The 19505-nt window shown below is 43.6% G+C and overlaps 1 protein-coding gene across 1 annotated transcript in view; it reads left to right on the top strand.

Annotated features, from left to right (window-relative positions):
* The window catches only part of DDR2 (discoidin domain receptor tyrosine kinase 2), a 631189-nt gene that overhangs the window by 517897 nt on the left and 93787 nt on the right, over positions 1-19505 (top strand). Inside the window, exon 12 of the mRNA XM_086964525.1 lies at positions 11116-11339. Coding sequence (XP_086820651.1) covers positions 11116-11339 — 224 coding nt within the window. The remainder of the gene's footprint in view (positions 1-11115; positions 11340-19505) is intronic.

Genomic DNA, 19505 nt, shown 5'->3' on the forward strand with positions numbered 1-19505 from the left:
AGAAACTAACTTCCCTCTCCCCAGGTTTTCTGATTTTTTAAAAATATGATATGTACTCAGCACTATTGAAAAATGTGATAAAGAATAACTATTCCCCCTGACACAGGAGAGGAAACGATCGGAGATAGAATACCCAGTACAGTGGTGCACCGGCAAAGTCAAGTACCTAGGTTCCACATATGCCAGGAAAAAGAAGCTGTGTGGCAGAGTGATTTTTGCCTGGTGCTAACAACACTAAAACTACAAGTAAATAATACGTGGTAAAAACTACCTCTAGCAATAGTGAGCAGTGTTGCTACTATAAAATGATAACCCTGGGCATAGAGAAAGGAGGATTTAGGTGGAAATCACAAAGCAGCAGCATATGTTGCTAAATACTGGCTGATAAAATCAAGTAACATAGTTCCAGAATAAGGGGGTCATTAGGATGGCGGACGGACCTGCGTCCGTCCGCCACCCCCGAGGTAGAGGGACGGTCCGCATGGGCAGCAGCGGTCCCTCCATGCAAATTAGGATGTGATCGCCACCCTGGCGGTCACATCCCGTATCTTTAACCTTGCGAGGTTAAAAATGCAGGATTGCATTTACATGCACAAAGCAACAGGCACCGCGTGGTGCCTGCTGCTTTGTTCATGTAAATGCAGGGGTACCATAGGTACCCCCCATGTGCACCCCCCACCCCCTGACACCCTGGGGGCCTGCAACGGGCCCCCAAACTGAAAAGACCACATGCTTTTCCACGGCGGAAAAGCCGCCGTGGAAAAGCATGTTTCCTGCCCCATCCTAATATGGCTGGCGGTGTCTGATAGACACTGCCACCATATTAGAGCTTTTCCCCCACGGTCGGAAGGCGACCGCGGCGGAAAAGCAGCAGACGGTTTTCCCGTCCGCCGATGACCCCCCAGCCATCCTAATCTGGTGGAGGGTCTTTGGAGGCACTGCTGCGGTGATTCTGCATCCTCCGGGCCGGCGGTGGCTTCCGCCGGCCCGGAGGATGCGGAATCACCGCAATCCAATCGGCCCCAAAGTTTGGGTTGACAAGGACACCCTACAAATGATTTTGTCAGTGACAAAGCATGAACTGTCATACACAAAGGCATACTGGAATGTTCAAATGGTTGTTGGGGAGCCTGCTCATAGACAATTTATCTGAGCAGGTTCAAAGATAACCTCTCAAATATCCAAAGATATCGGAATAGACGCCTCACACACTTATTGTTCATCATCGGTAAGATTATACCACTAGGGCAGAGTCACCAAAGGTAGAAATGGGCGTTCTTAAATTAAATCTCACTGGATAAGCAGGGATCTAGGTGAAACTTTTGCTATTAAAAATACCTACTGGTGTACCCAAAGGTTTCCTTTACTCGTTGGGTACCTGAGATTTGGATAAAAACGTATTCTGAGGTTTTTATATTGAATATATTTGTTCAACTAAACCTCCTGTGCTTATGCCAACATGTTTCGGCCCTCTCTAAGAGCCCAATCGGTTCTGGGGCCTTTGTCAGAGCTTGATATATCTGTCCCTGCCTTCTAATGCAAGCATTCCATGCACACATGTGAGGCCTTTCTGTTATTTCTTCTTTGTAGGGTTTTTCTCTATATTTGTTTTCCGAGTCATACCAGCAGCTCGTCGGTGGTCAGAGAGGACACATCCGGTATTCCCTCAGTGCTGCAGCTTTAACGGATGTGTGACTACAAGTTAGCCATTTTAGATAACCGGGGCCCCTGCAGACAAGATTGCTTGCTAAGCGCAGGGAAAAATTCAAGTATTTTAGAAACAGACTTAAGCAAGAATGAAAATAAAAAAGACAGGTGTAGGAGTACAACAATGCAACTGACTGATGATCAATAAGATAACAGCTGACAAACAGCAAATCATGTAATAATTGAACCAATTCTGTTATTGTTATATCACAAAATATGTTTTACTTAGAATACAGTATGTAAAATTATAGAACACTAATTATCATGATATATTATTTGCATGTACAGTGTCCTAAACAATAACCATTCTTTAGAGTAAATCATGGAGACATTTAGCGAATAAATTATTGCTATTCAGTCTCCAAAAGATGGGGACATATGACTGGAAATCGAAAGCATTAATAAATTGAAACAAAATACGTTATCGATTTATCTCGTGGTGTGAATGGCTTTATGCACGCTTCGGCGGAAGTGCCTTCATTAAGAAGCTGTTGTATCTTTCAAGGACTAGGGCCATGGGGTTGTAAGTGTTAAAAAGACCACTGGCCAGCACCACCCTCCAGAGACCGCATGACTCAGAAAACAAAAATGGAGGAAAACACTGCAAGGAAGAAATAACAAGAATGGTGAGAGCCTTATGCATGTTGGCATGAGCACAGGAGGTTTAATTGAAGTATATTCAGTATAAAAATCATTGTGATGATGAAGACCATATTTTTCACAGGGACTCTACAAAGACCTCTAAAATATTTTCTATACTTGACAGGTGCCGGTCAAATATGGGTTTTTATTCCATAGCATGTCGTAAAATAAAAGCGACCAAATGAGATATAAATAGTATATTTGGAGATGCACAGTGTATAAGCTATGTATGGCCACTGTTGATTGTGGGGAAGGGCCATGTCAACAATGGAAATTAATTGTAATATTACACCCAGTAGATCTACAAGTACAGTTGATGCCATGCTGAGTTTTTCATGTGCTGCACTTGTAAATAAATAAATAAAGGTGTTTAACCATTACCAGAATATTAACTCGTAAATAGAACTACAGCTTGTGAATTGGTTTTTCTTTTACAGTGATTCTAGAATTTCATCTGTTCTATGAGGCATTAAGCAGAGTTCCCCACGAGTCATTTACACACTACTGTAATACCATCATGCACTATAGTTATAAAGAGCAAGTTACTTACCTTTGGTAACGCTTTTTCTGGTGGATACAGTTTCTGCCTGTGGATTCCTCACTTTTTGAATTATCCCAATGCACAGCATTCCATGGAAACTTTTCCCCTCAGCTCTCCCACATCGACGAGGACGTCACAACGATTGGGCTCCACATGCAACTCAGCGTGGTGTCATTAGAGCCATAAGAAGACCTTGTCGGCGTGCTGACATCAGTTCCACCCCTTTCTTCCGTGCCTTCAGGTCGAACCAACAACATTTTCACAAATATTTACAGTATACACATTCAACCAAACCTGAAAATTCTTCATCATAGACATTTTCCAATGCCAACTATCTCAAGATTCCAGCAATAAAATACACATTGATTACTTTTCGGTATAAGCAGATAGGCAACGGGTAGGCAGGTGGGGCAGTGAGGAATACGCAGGTAGATACTGTATCCACCCGAAAAAGTGTTACCAAGGGTAAGAAACTTGTACTTCTGATAGATGCATCTGCCTGTGGATTCCTCACCTTTTGAATTGAAACCATCCAAAGGAACTCGACCGTCTAAAGGCTACAACGTCATTGATAACCTCGGGGTAGGAAGAGGCCAACTCCCTGTAGCCAAAAGCATAAAGGGTATGAAGGTGCCTGCGGAAATTGAGGGGGAAATCGTCCCAGGGAAAATGTTAATGAACCCATGGGGCCAGCAAGCGCACGCAGCACTCGCAAACAAGCTGAATATAGTATTGTACTGGGGTGGGGTTTGCTGGGTCAGTAACGGATTCAGAAGACTTGAATAGTGCTTTTAGAGAGGGTTTTATTTTCAAGTATGATTTCTTTCTACGAGAAGTCAGTCTTATTCGGGCAAACTCGTCGGGCTCCGTTCTGACGCCTCGAGGAAAAGCAGGCAGTTCCAGGGTGTTCCGGCGTCGTCCGGGTGGTGTTGCAGCCAGAGTGGAAAACGTCAGCTTCGGTCTCCAGGCGAAGTCCGGGAGAGTGCCGCCCAAAAAGAAGGAAACAGAGAGACGATATTAGGGAAGACGCTCAAAAACGCTCCACACAGGGACCGGGAGTGAGGGAAACCAGGTGCAAGTAGTTAATAAACGAGTGGTCGAAGTGTACGTGAGGGAAGGGTGCAGGGAAACGACTAGGCGGTTTACACAGTGGTCTAACCACTCCAACCTGCCCACCCCGCAACTTTTCCCTCGTACCTTGGAAAGCCACGCTCCTCCCGCGGGAACGTGGCGGGGCGCTTCGCAGGAACGTTGGCCTCCTGGCTTGTTGTCTTCAACTCGTCTACTCGCGTTCTCCTCCGTGCTCGGTCTCCACTCCATGCCAGTCTCGTCCTCCGGGGGAAAGGGTTCCGGCGTCTTCCGGGATCCGCCTTCTTTTAACGTGGCTACGTTTGAAGTGGGCGGAGTCTCGTCACCCAAGCAACCGGACTGAAAGTAACTTTGTCCAATGTCCGGCTCGCAATCCCAGGGACTCACAGAGTCATGGCGGATCCAGTCCTCCCCAGGTAACGGTTCCTGCTGCTGGAGGGAAAAAGGCGAGAGAGGTACAGCTGACCACCAATCATGTACAACAGAGTCCTCAGTATTCACACCCTGCCGACCAGCCGCCCCGTCACAAGTATGTAAAAAATGCAATGGATCCAATCCCGGAATGCAGGGTATGCCGGCTCCGGAACACCAGACTCAGGAGCCGCTCGTGGAGGCACCAAATTCGGCTCCGGCATTGCTGATCCAGGAGCCGGAGGTGGAGTTGCTGACTTTGGTATTGGAAGAGGCTAAACATCCCTTTGAGGAGTCACAGCTCTCAATGCCATAGATGGGGCCGGAGACCGAGAGATCTCATCCCTGCAATGATGTCTAGGTCGCAGGGACACCGACTTCAGACTCGTGACCTTCGAAGAACGACGCCGAGAACCAATGCACCACTTCTTGTGCTTCTTGGATGACCTCAAAGTGTGAGGTATTTTTGACTTCGATTGGATCCGAGACCTCATGAGACCCTCTTCTGTTTCTTGGCTTTGGCCATGAATAACTGGACCTCTCTTTCCTTCAAAGCCTTTGGATTAATCCGCTTACACGAGGTACAAATCTCAACCTCATGATCTGAGGACAGGCACCAAAAACAGTCTTCTTGGGGGTCAGTGATAGACATCTGGCCCCCACATTATGTGCACGGCTTGAATCCCGACTTTCTTGGAGTACTCATCTTCGATGGCTACAAAGTTGCAACAACAGCAACAAAGAAACTCCCAGAAATGGAGAGTCTGGAAAAAAACCTTAACGCGTTGACGGTAAGGAAAAAAGGTACCTGATGTCAGCACACCAACAACGTCTTGTTATGGCTTTGATCATGCCACACAGAGTCACGTGTGGAGCCATTCCATTGTGATGTCCTATTCGACGTGGGAGAGCTGAGGAGAGAAGTTTCTGTGGAATGCAGCGCATTGGGATAATTCAAAAGATGAGGCATCCACAGGCAGATGTATCCATCAGAATATGACTATATACGTTTGTTGGTACGTGTCCAAATAACTTGTTTTTGGGCCATCTTTATTTTGCCCAGAATAGCATTATATATATATATATATATATATATATATATATATATATATATATATATATATATATATATATATATATATATATATATTGCTACACGCTCGCTTATGTCGAAAGAAAGCAGACGGCACTCCAAGCTGATGATTTTGTGGTTTAGTGACAGACCCCCGTTACCCCATCAAAGACAAACGCGTTTCGCTGTGAAACGGCTTCCTCAGTGTCAATGTGCATAACAAAACTTGCCATTTTATCTCCACCTCTTAATAGTTATCAAAAGAGGACTAAGCCAACAATAAGGTAGAATAGTGGCAGACATATTGTAAAGTGCAAATGCATATTAGTTCACAATGAAACACGGAAAAAGTGGCAATTGATAAAGTGCTCGTGCAGTTAAAAACAACAAGGGAAGAAATCCCTATGTAATTCATTTGTATATTTCGTGACTTACTCGGTGACAAGAGAGTATATACATGTGACAGTAATGAATTCATATATATACACATATACACGCAGTGCAAATGTTTCTATGTATACACAGAAATGTTGGAATATCACAAGTTGGTATCAATTGCGAGTCTTCTGCAAATATTTACATAAAGCACTACATTTTCGAATATCGAAAGTTAGATGTATTTTATACCCTTCATGTTAACAACATTCTATTAATATGCACCGTGTATATTTAGTCCCTCTCTCATCATATTTACATACGTGTCGTGCAAGTCACCTTTTTTATAACGCCCTGAATGGGCATTTTTTTGTTTTGTTTTCGTACATCTAGCCCTGTATGGGCATGAGACTCCCTAGTGTAAATGTACAGATTTCATAATACTATGAACATTGCGTATGGGGGAGAGTGTGGCAGATGATAGTACCTTATTTTAGTTTCAGATGTTACATATCTATTCTTTTACAGTTAGCCCCTTTATGTCTTAATCCAGGTGTACCCAGAGTTCTTCGTCATTGTTTAGACCTATCGGCTTCATAGTTTGGAGGTCGATGATATATCTTGACTCCATTGCCCTGAGGGTTCTGATCTTATCTCCACCTCTTTCCTGCCTTTCCAATTGATCTATCAGATAAAAGGACAGTAGATCTCTGTTACTATTGTGGTGGGTTTCGAAGTGGCGTGCCACCGGGTAGTTTTTATCCCTGTTGGTGATGGCACGCATGTGCTCCAAGATGCGCTTCTTTGCTGGATTGATTGTACTACCAACATACCTCTTGGAGCACGGGCAGACAAGACAATAGATCACAAATTCCGAATTGCAATTCAGGAACTTGGTGATGGTTCTTGTTGGTCGGGGATCATTTGGCCTACCCTCATATTTGGTTTCTGTGGGATGCTGCGCATTGGGATAATTCAAAAGATGAGGCATCCACAGGCAGATGTATCCATCAGAATATGACTATATACGTTTGTTGGTACGTGTCCAAATAACTTGTTTTTGGGCCATCTTTATTTTGCCCAGAATAGCATTTTATATATATATATATATATATATATATATATATATATATATATATATATATATATATATATATATATATATATATATTTTATGTTCAAAGGCTCTGCAGCGAAGAAAGCACACAGCATCAGAGAAGTCGGTAAAACCTTCATTTAGTGCTTGAGAATGTCCCAGCTTCCGTCTGTCATTCTTGTCAGCCCGACGCGTTTCAGCGCTTCCTGCACTTTCCTCTGGGGCTTAATGACAGTGCGATCTGATTGGAAAAAGGCTTGTTCAATTACCCAGTCCCTGCTTGCTTTAGTAGATCAGCCTGGGAGGCGCTTTGTTAGCACGTGACTTGATTGATGTCTTCTGGGAATTGTAGTATATCTTGCCTTAATTTGTTCCCCGTAGTGGATTCCATACTGGCATTACAATATTTCAAGTTGCGGTGGTTTTGTAGCACTCCACCACATTGTACAAGCATTTCAATATGCCCCGGTCAACCCGAACATTCACATCAGTATTGCGCTCTGCTGCGCCGTATCCTGTCTGGGTTAGTTCCCTAACGACGGCCCCTTTCTCCACGGCTCCTTCCTGTGTGTCCAGGTGGTGCATCTCTTCCACGACGAAGCTGTCGTGTTAAATGTTTTATGTTCAAAGGCTCTGCAGCGAAGAAAGCACACGGCAACAGAGAAGTCGGTAAAACCTTCATTTAATGCTTGAGAATGTCCCAGCTTCCGTCTCTCATTCTTGTCAGCCCGACGCGTTTCAGTGCTTCCTGCACTTTCCTCTGGGGCTTAATGACAGTGCGATCTGATTGGAAAAAGGCTTGTTCAATTACCCAGTCCCTGCTTGCTTTAGTAGATCTATATATATTCCAGCTCCAAAGTACTTAACGTACAAAGGAGCACCCGGACCTCAGCTGCCCACAAGGAGCCTTAAATGGTGAGAACGCCTCCAGCACAGCGATATCCTTTAACTGTTCAAACTGCCCTGGATGCCTGACACGTTTTGAAGTGTCCCCACTTCTCTTCAGAGGCTTTGGCAGTTATGAAGGAGCGCTTGAGGCACCACACTCCTTCTTGCTTAGATGCACGCCCAGGAAGGGACTTATGGGACTTGTAGTGCCTCACGTCGCGCTAATGTTCAGTCGGTAACATTTCAAGCCCACGGATGGGCCTCGCTGTGTGGAATTCGTGCAAAATCCATGCGCTGCTGTCCCATGTTCTCGGCCCGTAGTCAAGACCGCATGGCCCCCGGTTCTTTCAGGGTGGTGCTCCTTCCGCGGCATGGGTCGCCACGTAAATATTCCAGCTCCAAAGTACCCAACGTACAAAGGACCACCCGGACCTCAGCTTCCCACAAGGAGCCTTATATGGTAAGAAAACCCTTCAGCACAGCAATATCCTTTAACTGTTCAAACTGCCCTGGATGCCTGACGCGTTTCGAAGTGTCCCCACTTCTCTTCAGAGGCTTTGGCAGTTATGAAGGAGCGCTTGAGGCACCACACTCCTTCTTGCTTAGATGCACGCCCAGGATGGGACTTATGGGACTTGTAGTGCCTCACGTCGCGCTAATGTTCAGTCGGTAACATTTCAAGCCCACGGATGGGCCTCGCTGTGTGGAATTCGTGCAAAATCCATGCGCTGCTGTCCCATGTTCTCGGCCCGTAGTCAAGACCGCATGGCCCCCGGTTCTTTCAGGGTGGTGCTCCTTCCGCGGCATGGGTCGCCGCGTAAATATTCCAGCTCCAAAGTACCCAACGTACAAAGGAGCACCCGGACCTCGGCTGCCCACAAGGAGCCTTAAATGGTAAGAACGCCTTCAGCACAGCGATATTCTTTAACTGTTCAAACTGCCCTGGATGCCTGACGCGTTTCGAAGTGTCCCCACTTCTCTTCAGAGGCTTTGGCAGTTATGAAGGAGCGCTTGAGGCACCACACTCCTTCTTGCTTAGATGCACGCCCAGGATGGGACTTATGGGACTTGAAGTGCCTCACGTCGCGCTAATGTTCAGTTGGTAACATTTCAAGCCCACGGATGGGCCTCGCTATGTGGAATTCGTGCAAAATCCATGCGCTGCTGTCCCATGTTCTCGGCCCGTAGTCAAGACCGCATGGCCCCCGGTTCTTTCAGGGTGGTGCTCCTTCCGCGGCATGGGTCGCCGCGTAAATATTCCAGCTCCAAAGTACCCAACGTACAAAGGAGCACCCGGACCTCAGCTGCCCACAAGGAGCCTTAAATGGTAAGAACGCATTCAGCACAACGATATCCTTTAACTGTTCAAACTGCCCTGGATGCCTGACTTGCAGTGCCTCACGTCGCGCTAATGTTCAGTCGGAGCACCACCCTGAAAGAACCGGGGGCCATGCGGCCTTGATAAAAATCTGATAGAAATGTATGTACCCGTATGAAAAATCTACTTTTTACTCTGTAAAACTATCAAGTTAGTGTGTTTTTTAAATTCATTTTAGGATGAATTATGTGATTTTTATTATTTTTTATTTTCAGGGAACGTGCTTCGTACACAATTCTGCTATTCTTGTTCCATAAAATAATCAAGAGACTAATACCTCATGCCCACTTGGGCTGGATTGTTGGAGATGCTTTCATTAAGAATGTCATTAATGTTTGGTAGCATTATTAAGTTTTCGTTCGTGAGTTTTAAAATTTGGAAGCGCAATGTCCACTTGGTATGTAATTTGATTGAATTGTTTCAAAGCGCCTTTAGCCCACTGGGGCAATAACGAGCAGAAAAAGAGTAATGAAAAAACAGTGAAAAAACAGTGTAAAGCTACAGAAAACTTTATCGAAAACGCTACCTGGTGACATATGCACATGTGTAGATATATCATTTTGCTGAATCCGACTTAACTAAATTTATTGTTTCTCTTGCACTTAATCAATTGTTATATGTGGAACAAAAATAAGCACATTATATGCAGAAATCGAATTAAGATGCACTTTCCGACTGCTTAGCGCTTGGATGGTGCGTAAAGCAGTCTGTTGTTGTTGTTAATGATGCACGGTGATCACATGTTTTGTTATTTAAACGAATGAAACACTCACTACTTGACTCGTGACCAAGGGTGTTTCCCGAAACGCGTCGAGTATTTACTTTGTTGCCTTGAAGTCCGTCGAATAAAATCTATTTGTTGCAATTTGGAGTTCGTGTTTCATACTTACCTTGCGAAGCAGTACAAGGATTGGAGTGTGATTTCGATTTGATACATATATATGTATATATATATTTCACCAAAGTGATCCTCTTGCACGAAAAGTGCTCCACAGCGGGTGCTCTGCCCAGGAGCCGGATCCTGGCCCAATAATTAATATTTTAGAACAAAGGAGGCGGCACTCCCGGATGGATTTTAAGCTTTTTAATTCAGCGTTTCACTCCACCAACGCGTTTCAGCCACTCTAGGCTTTGGTCATATATATATATATATATATATATATATATATATATATATATATATATATATATGTGTATGTGTTTAAGAAATGGGTAATCCCCAAGTGGTATTACGTAATGTGCAAAATCATGTGGAATTTCGAGGCGTTGAAATGACCCTGCCGTTACACAGAACATCATTCACGTATAATGAATTTACAATGAAATGTTATTCCTTTGCCAAAAGCCTAAGTTGTTAGATAGACTATGTTTAATTAATCAAAAACACTGATATAGTGAAATGCCACACATTGCTAAAAGATGAATGTATTGCATAGCTCCAGATGTAGTGTGTTATGGTAGTCTGTTGGCTATGTTCATTTTCAACACGATCACGTGATTTACTTTAAATGTTGGATGCAAACAGACTCTTGTACTCGTGAGAAAGGGAAGGTGATTCCCGAAACGCGTCGAGTAGGGCTGTGAATAAATCCAGTTTTTGAAAACTATTTGTGGCCTGGACATCGTTCTTGCGAATCGTGAACGAGTTTGGTGGAATGTGGAGGGACTGGCGATCCCGTCCGGGGCCCGCCGCTGCTGGAGGCCACTAAAGCTTTGCGCCAAAACTTTTGCTGGAATATGTGTATGTGTGTATATATATATTTTTTGTTTAACATATATATATACATATAGGTATATTTTTGATTCCAACTCATCATTCACTGTGTTGTTTCCTGTGTCTTTTCATGAACATAGGCAGTCTATTGTTTGATGTCTTATCCTAGGGGCATTTCTTACTATTTCTCATTTGTTGTCAGGCTGCAGTGGAGTTGGAAAAGCTGCACAGCTTAGTGGCCCTGATGGTGTTCCCCACTACGCCGAGGCTGACATTGTGAATCTTCAAGGTGTAACCGGCAGCAACACATACTCCGTGCCTGCTATCACCATGGATCTCCTGAGCGGAAAAGACGTAGCTGTAGAAGAGTTCCCAAGGAAGCTTTTAACATTAAAAGAGAAGCTTGGAGAAGGACAGTTTGGGGAGGTTAGTTGTTTTGTTTGCTTTTTGTCTATGTTTTTTTGTTTTTACTTAATTGAATGCCCTGCATTTGGACTCTTTTCTGAGGATTAGTGATTCGTGCTCCAATGCCAATAAAGAGATGTGCAAGATGTATTTTTTGCACAACTGGATTATGCCACTCTGCAGAAACTTTTAGGAGTAAATAACGTTACAGAGAAACCATTATGAAGAAAAGTAGTAATTGCAAGTTTTATTTTTATGTCAGATTAATAGAAATATAAATAACACTAATCATAAATGTTGGATTTCACTACTAGTAAAAAAACAAAAAAACAAAGTGCTTTAATAATAAAGAGGTGAAGGCGTTATGAGGTACAAGGGTTTCTTTCTGGGTTTAGAGTACAGCACAGTTTGGAGTTCAGATCACGTGTGGGATAGAGTTGGGCTTTGTATGGGTGAGTGTGTTTAAGGTCCTTTTACTTCTATCTGATTAAAAACTTTGAGGATTTTTAATACTGGGTTCTTCATGATGATTTTTCTTCATACGTATTCTTTAGTATGATCTAGATCCTTTCTAGATTTGACTCAAGTTTGAACACCATATTCTGGAATTATGGCAAATATGAGAACTGGTCAACAAAGACTTGTTGGCTATTGAAAATAAGCCGGTTATAAAAATCTAAACTGGATAATCTGTAGATGAGTGTTATTCATTGACCATGAATTGTGAAGTCAGCCTACAGAACCCATGGAGATATGTGTACCCATCATCAGGGAGGCTTTCAGTGCACATGTTTCACTCATAAGAGATTTATTTAATGAGGCTAATTATTTAAAATTAGATTTGTATCCATTTTAATTGAAGAAATTCTAGTCCGTGTACTGTTTTCCTTGTTTTTCATCTACTCTATCTTTTGTGGGATAGCAGGTTATTATTATCAGAATTAGCCTCAAAGGGTACCTGACATTTCAGTTACAGGTAAGATTGAAATTGTTCATCTGCAAATGCAAATTGTTTACTTTCCTAGATTGCAAGTGCTGTTTGCGTGATCTAAAGCCATCATTTTGTCAGCAACTTTAATTACTAAATTTAATTATGAAGTAAGCCCAAACCAAACCTTAGCTCCACTCACTATGCCAAAATTATAGGTGTTTTATGAGGATTTTGTTGGTCATAAACCAAATGGAGAATGTTAAATATGCTGGATCAGTTGGAATTGTATATGATTGGGTGGTGGCCAGTTCTATTTGTCTAGAGGGTCTGATATTCTCTAGTATAACCTCACAAACTCCTGTCTAAAAAGGGTGCCTACAGACATTGACTGCTGTTTGCATGGCTCTACTTGAGTTCTTTCACTCTGGATTTTATATCAAACACACAAAAGGTGATGGGAAAAAAGCTAGAAATAAGTCTAACCATTAGCACTTGCTCAGGGTAGCATTCCAACCCATCTTCTTTTCTCACCATGCCACCTCAGTTTAGACGCAGCCATATGCAAATCAGTCTTGACCCAGTAGGAACAGTCCAGCCCAAACTGCCAGGTTAGGCCTTCCCTGAATGGAACACAAGCAACCCAAAACCGGTTGGACCCTGATTGGGGCTCTTCAGTTGGGTGCAGTGTGGTTCCAGTGCACTACCACCTCTCATGGATACCAAATGTCTTCCCCCTCCAAACTAATCATTTCCCTAGCAGAGGCTTCCAGTTCATGCACACCATTAGAATTACACTGCTTCACGCATGTGCCAACATTTGGCAAACGTGAACAAACTACAGGGGTAACCTATATAACCCATAGGCTTTTGGGTATCTAACAAGGAAAATAACAAAGTAAAGCCTACGGAAAAGTAATACATCTACCTGATTATAAGACTGGATACTATCAATTATCCATTCTTGGATTAATCATTCTCAACACAATTTAATTGAGATATTTTTAGATATAGAGTTTCTCCAATTGATAGCCATAAGAAGAGAGAAATGAATATCAAATGTATGGCTCAACTACTTCTTTTAATTAAACCACATTTAACCTTAAATATTGGTCACAACATTGAACACAACTATACAAAATTCATATATATAAACAAAACACATATATTTCTGATTTACATACATATATATATATATATATATATATATATATATATATATATATATATATATATATACACACTTTTTTTGGAACCAAAATAACGGTTCTTTTGCCCCACTTTTTTGAACAAGGATGTCAATGTATTATTAATTCACATAACATTCCTTCTCTTTAGATCACCAAAACAAAGACAAAGGGAGTGTACAAGGTTTAACCGCTTTTAACCTCTCTCCATCTAGCACTCTTTAAAAGATTATTTAATCAACAAAACTCAAACAGGTTTATTGTTTTGACGTCTTCAAATAATGTGTGTCAACGCGTTTCAGCCTCTGCTTAATCCAGGCCTCATCAAGACTATGAGAGCAATTATAATAGAACCCAGGTCAGGATCTACTGTAGCCAAAAATACGAGATCCAACTATCAATATCAATAGTAAGGGCTTTTGACTTGAATTCCTTCAAATTGGGCAATCACCCCAACAGAAAAGAAAGCCTCATAAATCATCCTTAGGGTCCTCAAACTCTCCACGGCGGTAAAAAATCCAGATAACATTTCCTTTTGAGTCTTGCCGAACGTGCAACATTCTTTAAAATATGAATGACCTTAAGTGGTTTAAAGAACTGACTCTCACACTTAGGACTCTTTCCCAGTTCCCTTACTCTTACCCACTGACGTACATATTTTTGTCAGGCAAGCCATTCCTCAAACACTCAATAACATCCTTCAAAATCAATTCCTTGGCACTTGCCTCTTTCCTACACCCTTGTCAAAAGCTTGTAAACCATTCTTAATAAAACTCAGCTAACACATTTCTCTTTCCCGGTATGTATTCCAGTTTGCATATGAAATAAATCTTGTAAACAAATAGATAAACATGTGAATCTTACAGAAGGGTTCACCACACCACTAGTAGACAGAACTTTAACCTAATGTTTACGATCACATCTTATTACACATGCCTATCCCCAAATAAAAGCTTTCAAATTAGTTCCCAGACCCATCCTAGTGCTTCACACTCTATGACAGTATTGTTCTCTTCTGATGGAGACAATGGTACTGACGCAAAAGCTACAATGCTCTCTTTCTCATGACTGTCCCTTGGGAAAGTACCTCTTCCAACCCCTTCTCACTAGTATCAGCAGTAACAATGCTTAAGCATTGTAGATGTAACCCCTGAAGAGTTGTGGCATTGTAAATGCCTTTTTTGATACCCTCAAAACTTTCCTGACACTCTTTAGGCCACTTAAATTTGTTCTTATCCTTCATCAACTGTCTCAAATGGTAAGTCAGATCGGCAGATTTACTCACAAACTTGACATAAAATAGAGCAAGACCCCATGAAATGACCTAAAATCATCCTTATACAAAGGCGCCTGAGCCTCTGTGATGGCTTCCAACAATTCAGCCTGTGGTTTAATACCCTGGCTACTAAATTCATGCCCCTAGTAAGTTATTTTCTCCCGGGCAAATTTACACTTTGAAAACTCCACAGTAAATCTGACATATTGTTTAGGTGCTGCAGCAAGGAGTTCCACAGCCTAGCAGTGCAGGCAATGAAGCTTCTGCCTCCCCAATTGTCTCTCCTGACTTTGGGAATAACAAGATTAGATGCAGTAGAATATGTCTACTAGGAACATATAGTTGAAAGCGATGATTCCAGAAATCAGGTCCTGAGTCAAGTAATGCTTTAAAAGGAATACAGAGGGCTCCAAATTCAATCCTTCTCTTGGTAGGCAGCCAGTGTAAATATAGAAGAACATGCGATACTGAATGGTGCTTAGGAATGGCAGAAGGAGCTGGGCAGCTGCATTCTGTAAGATCTGCAGCGTATATAAAACTCTTTTTCGAATAATGGTAAAAAGAGCACTGTAGTAAACGATTTTTGACAAAAGGAGCGCAGAGATCAATCACAGCCTTCTGCAATTCGGGGGAATTCAAGGGGGGAATGTTTCTGATGGTTTCAAGCATATAAAAGCCAGAAGAGGTGATGGAGATTTTTTACTTTAGGAGCTGGAGTAGGTAGTTCCCCCATTTCTTAGGCCACCACTTGGTTGTCCATAACAATGTATTTGAGCTGAATAGCAGAACCTCGGTTTTACGCAGAGTTAAATTTTAAACAGTTGCTGGACATCCAGTTTCCACATTTGGAGCATATTATTGTGGAATCTTGAAGCCGTATTATCAGGATTACTGGCTACTAACACCACAATTTGTGTGTTGTCTGCATAGGACACTAGTGCCAAACCAAAAGATTTTATTAGGTTGTCCTGGGGAGCTACATACAGCTTTAAAAAGCTCGGCCTCAATGATGATTGCAAGGTGAAGGAGGGAGCCTTAAACCTGTTGAGCTTGACAAACTGTTCTCTATTTAATAGAAAAGATTTTATGAGCCTTGCCTCTAATACTGGTGGCAAAGAGGGGATCAATAAGGAGACCATGATTTACAGAATTGAATGCTGCAGAGAGATCTAATAAAATCAAAGAAGCATTACCTCATTGTACAAGAATTGCCTAATTTCCTCTGAAGCTGTAATCAATGATAGTTTGGTGCTATGTTTGTTTCTGAAGCCAGACTGAGTGGCATTAAGAAGTACATTGTTAAGAAACAGTCATAGCTCCAGATTGATAGTTTTTTCAACAATTTTAGAAGAAAAAGAAAGACTAGAGATCGGCCTATAATTGTTGGGGTCATTGATGTCTAGCTTTTTTAAAAAGAGGCCCTTTTCCATTCCTTTGGAAAGGAGCCCAACAAGAACCTTTTTAAACATGCCCATGGAAAGCTTAGAAATAACAGCTAGTGCTAGCTGAAGAATTTGAGGAGGCAGGGGGTCAGTGGCGATCCAGATTTAATTCGGCACATCATGGACAGAACTAGCTCCTCTTATAATGAGAAGGACGTCAAGAAAGTTTTTCCAGTATCACCTGAGGAAAACTGATCCAATGAAACAGTAGATGAGTAAGAGGTGTTTACTGGCATGTCAAGCTGGCCCAGGAGCAGGTGCCTGCTGGTTCAAGATTGTTGATTATATCCTCCTCTCTTAGTAGAGGATTGGCAGAAAGATTAGCTGAGAATGTATTGTAAATCTATTCTACCTTGTTTTGAAAAAAGGCAGCCAATGCGTTGTAAAACACTTTACTGGCTGTATTATTTTTAGGCTCTGGTAGTTTATTCAATTTTTGCACTGTGGCAAAGAATTCTTTGGAAACATTTATAGAAAATTTAATTTTCAGAGTAAAGTAATTGGATTTAAGCTCTGAAAACCAGGTTTTTATACGTCCAGAAGGCCTGTTTCTAAAACAACTTGACTCTGGGCTTATATCGATTATGACTTTTCCATTCAAGCCTTCTGCAGGCTTGTTTTTGGGGTCTAAGATTATCAACAAACCAGGGTTTGGATACCTCTAGAGAGGGCCATCCTAAGCACGCCCCATCTTCGTGAATCCGACCCTACAGCAGTCACATGTCAAGTCAAGTCAAGTCATAAAATTTGTATAGCGCACTACATACCCAGAGGGTTTCAAGGCGCTTAGGAAGGGGAGGGGGATTATTTGTCAAATATCCAAGTTTTAAGCTGCTTTCTGAACGCTAGGTGATTCTGGGTGAGGCGAAGGTAAGCGGGGAGTGAGTTCCATGTTTTGGCAGCCAGGTATGAAAAGGATCTGCCTCCCATGGTGGTCTTGTTGATGCGAGGTACAGTGGCGAAGGCTTGACTGGAGGAGCGAAGTTGGCGGGAGGGGGTGTAGAAGGACAGTCGAGAGTTGAGGCAATCTGGTCCGATGTCGTAGAGTGATTTGTGTGCGTGGGTAAGCAGTCGGAAAGTGATCCTCTTATTGACGGGTAGCCAGTGGAGGTCTTTAAGGTGACCAGAAATGTGTTCGTTGCGTGGGATGTCTAGTATGAGCCTGGCTGAGGCGTTTTGGATTCGTTGTAGTTTCTTCTGGTGTTTAGCGGTGGTGCCTGCGTATAGGGTGTTTCCGTAGTCCAGTCGGCTCGTGACTAGAGCGTGGGTGACTGTTTTTCTTGTTTCAGAGGGGATCCAGCGAAATGTTTTTCTGAGCATGCGAAGAATGTTAAAGCAGGAAGAGGATACGGCGTTGACTTGTCTGTTCATGGAGAGTGAGGAGTCCAGGATGACGCCAAGGTTCCGTGCGTGGTCTGTCGGGATGGGTGCTTTTCCGAGGGCTTCCGGCCACCAGGAGTCGTCCCATGCAGAGGGGGATGTACCTAAGATGAGGACTTCTGTTTTGTCTGAATTCAGTTTCAGACGGCTTTGTTTCATCCATTCGGCGACTTCTTTCATTCCTTCGTGTAGGTTAGTTTTGGCGGTGCTGGGGTCCTTGGTGAGAGAGAGGATCAGTTGAGTGTCGTCCGCGTAGGAGATGATGTTCAGGTTGTGTTGGCGGGCGATGGTCGCTAGGGGGCTCATGTATACGTTGAAGAGGGTGGGACTGAGTGAAGATCCTTGAGGTACGCCACAAATGATTTCAGAGGCCTCGGACTTGAATGGTGGGAGGCGGACTCTCTGGGTTCTTCCGGTGAGGAACGAGGTGGTCCATTCCAGTGCTTTTCCTTGGATACCGATGTTTCTGAGGCGTTGTAAAAGGGTGCTGTGGCAGACAGTGTCGAAGGCTGCAGAGAGGTCGAGGAGGATGAGGGCGACTGTGTCTCCATTGTCCAGTAGAGTTCGAATGTCGTCTGTTGCTGCGATGAGGGCGGTCTCAGTGCTGTGTTTGGCTCGGAAGCCGGATTGTGAGGGGTCGAGTGATTTGTTGGCTTCGAGGAAGGCGGCGAGTTGGTTGTTGACAGCTTTCTCGATGACTTTGGCCGGGAATGGAAGAAGCGAGATGGGGCGGTAGTTTTTGAGTTCGGTGGGGTCTGCTGTTGGTTTTTTCAGAAGGGCGGTGAGTTCAGCGTGTTTCCAGTCTTCTGGGAAGGTAGCGGAGTTGAAGGAGCAGTTGATGACGTCTCGGAGGTGCGGGGCTATGACGGAGTCTGCTTTGTTGAAGATGTGGTGAGGGCATGGGTCTGTGGGGGATCCGGAGTGGATGGAATTCATCAGGCGGATGGTGTCCTCAGTGGAGATTAGGTTCCAGGCGTTAAGGGTGTTTACGGGGGGAAGATGGTCAGCAGATGGTAGGGTGGGTTGGCTTCCGGGTTGGTTGTCAAAGCTGTTGTGGATGTCAGCAATCTTGTTGTGGAAAAAAGAGGCTAGGGAGTCGCAGAGGGTTTGAGATGGGGTGATGTCGTTGGAGTTGGCCGCGGGGTTGGAAAATTCCTTGACGATGTTGAATAGTTCCTTGCTGTTGTGGGCGTTGTTGTCAAGTCGATCCTTGAATGCTGTTTTCTTGGCTTTTCGGATCAGTTGGTGGTGGGTGCGGGTGGCGTTTTTGAAGGCGTCCTTGGTGCTGGTGGATGGGTCTTTTTTCCAGGCCTTTTCAAGGGAGCGGCACAGTTTCTTGGACTTCTTGAGATCATCGTTGAACCATGAGGCCTTCTTGTTGCCAAGTTTGTGTTGACGTTTTTTCAGTGGTGCTAAGGTGTCGGCGGTGTTGGATAACCAAAGGGTGAGGTTGGAGGCGGCTTCGTTGGCGTTGGAAGAGAGGGCTGGGGAGGTTCGAAGGAGCGATGTGGAGATCTGATCCGTGGTGATTTTGTTCCAGTTTCTTTGTAGAGTTGGTTGGAGGTGGATGATGGGTTTCGGCTTGTTGTAGGTGAAGTGAACGCAGCTGTGGTCAGTCCAGATGAGATTCGTAGTGTGGCTGAAGGAGACATGGTTGCTGGAGGTGAAGATGGGGTCGAGTGTGTGACCTGCGATGTGGGTGGGGGAGGTGACCAGTTGTTTAAGTCCGAGGTTGGCGAGGTTGTCCAAGAGGGTGGCGGTGTTGCGGTCGTTGATCTTTTCAAGGTGGAAGTTGAGGTCTCCCAGAAGGATGTAGTCTTTGGAGGGGAGCGCGTGTGGGGTGATGAAGTCCGTGATGTCTTCACTGAATTTTGCGCGGGGTCCTGGTGGTCTGTAGAGGAGGGTGCCTCTGAGTGTGGTCTTGGGGTCGATGTGGATCTGGAAGTGAAGGTGTTCGGAGTTAGCGAGGTTGGC

This window comes from Lissotriton vulgaris, chromosome 1_1 (genome assembly GCF_964263255.1).
Source record: "Lissotriton vulgaris chromosome 1_1, aLisVul1.2, whole genome shotgun sequence".
Classification (NCBI taxonomy): Eukaryota; Metazoa; Chordata; class Amphibia; order Caudata; family Salamandridae; genus Lissotriton; species Lissotriton vulgaris.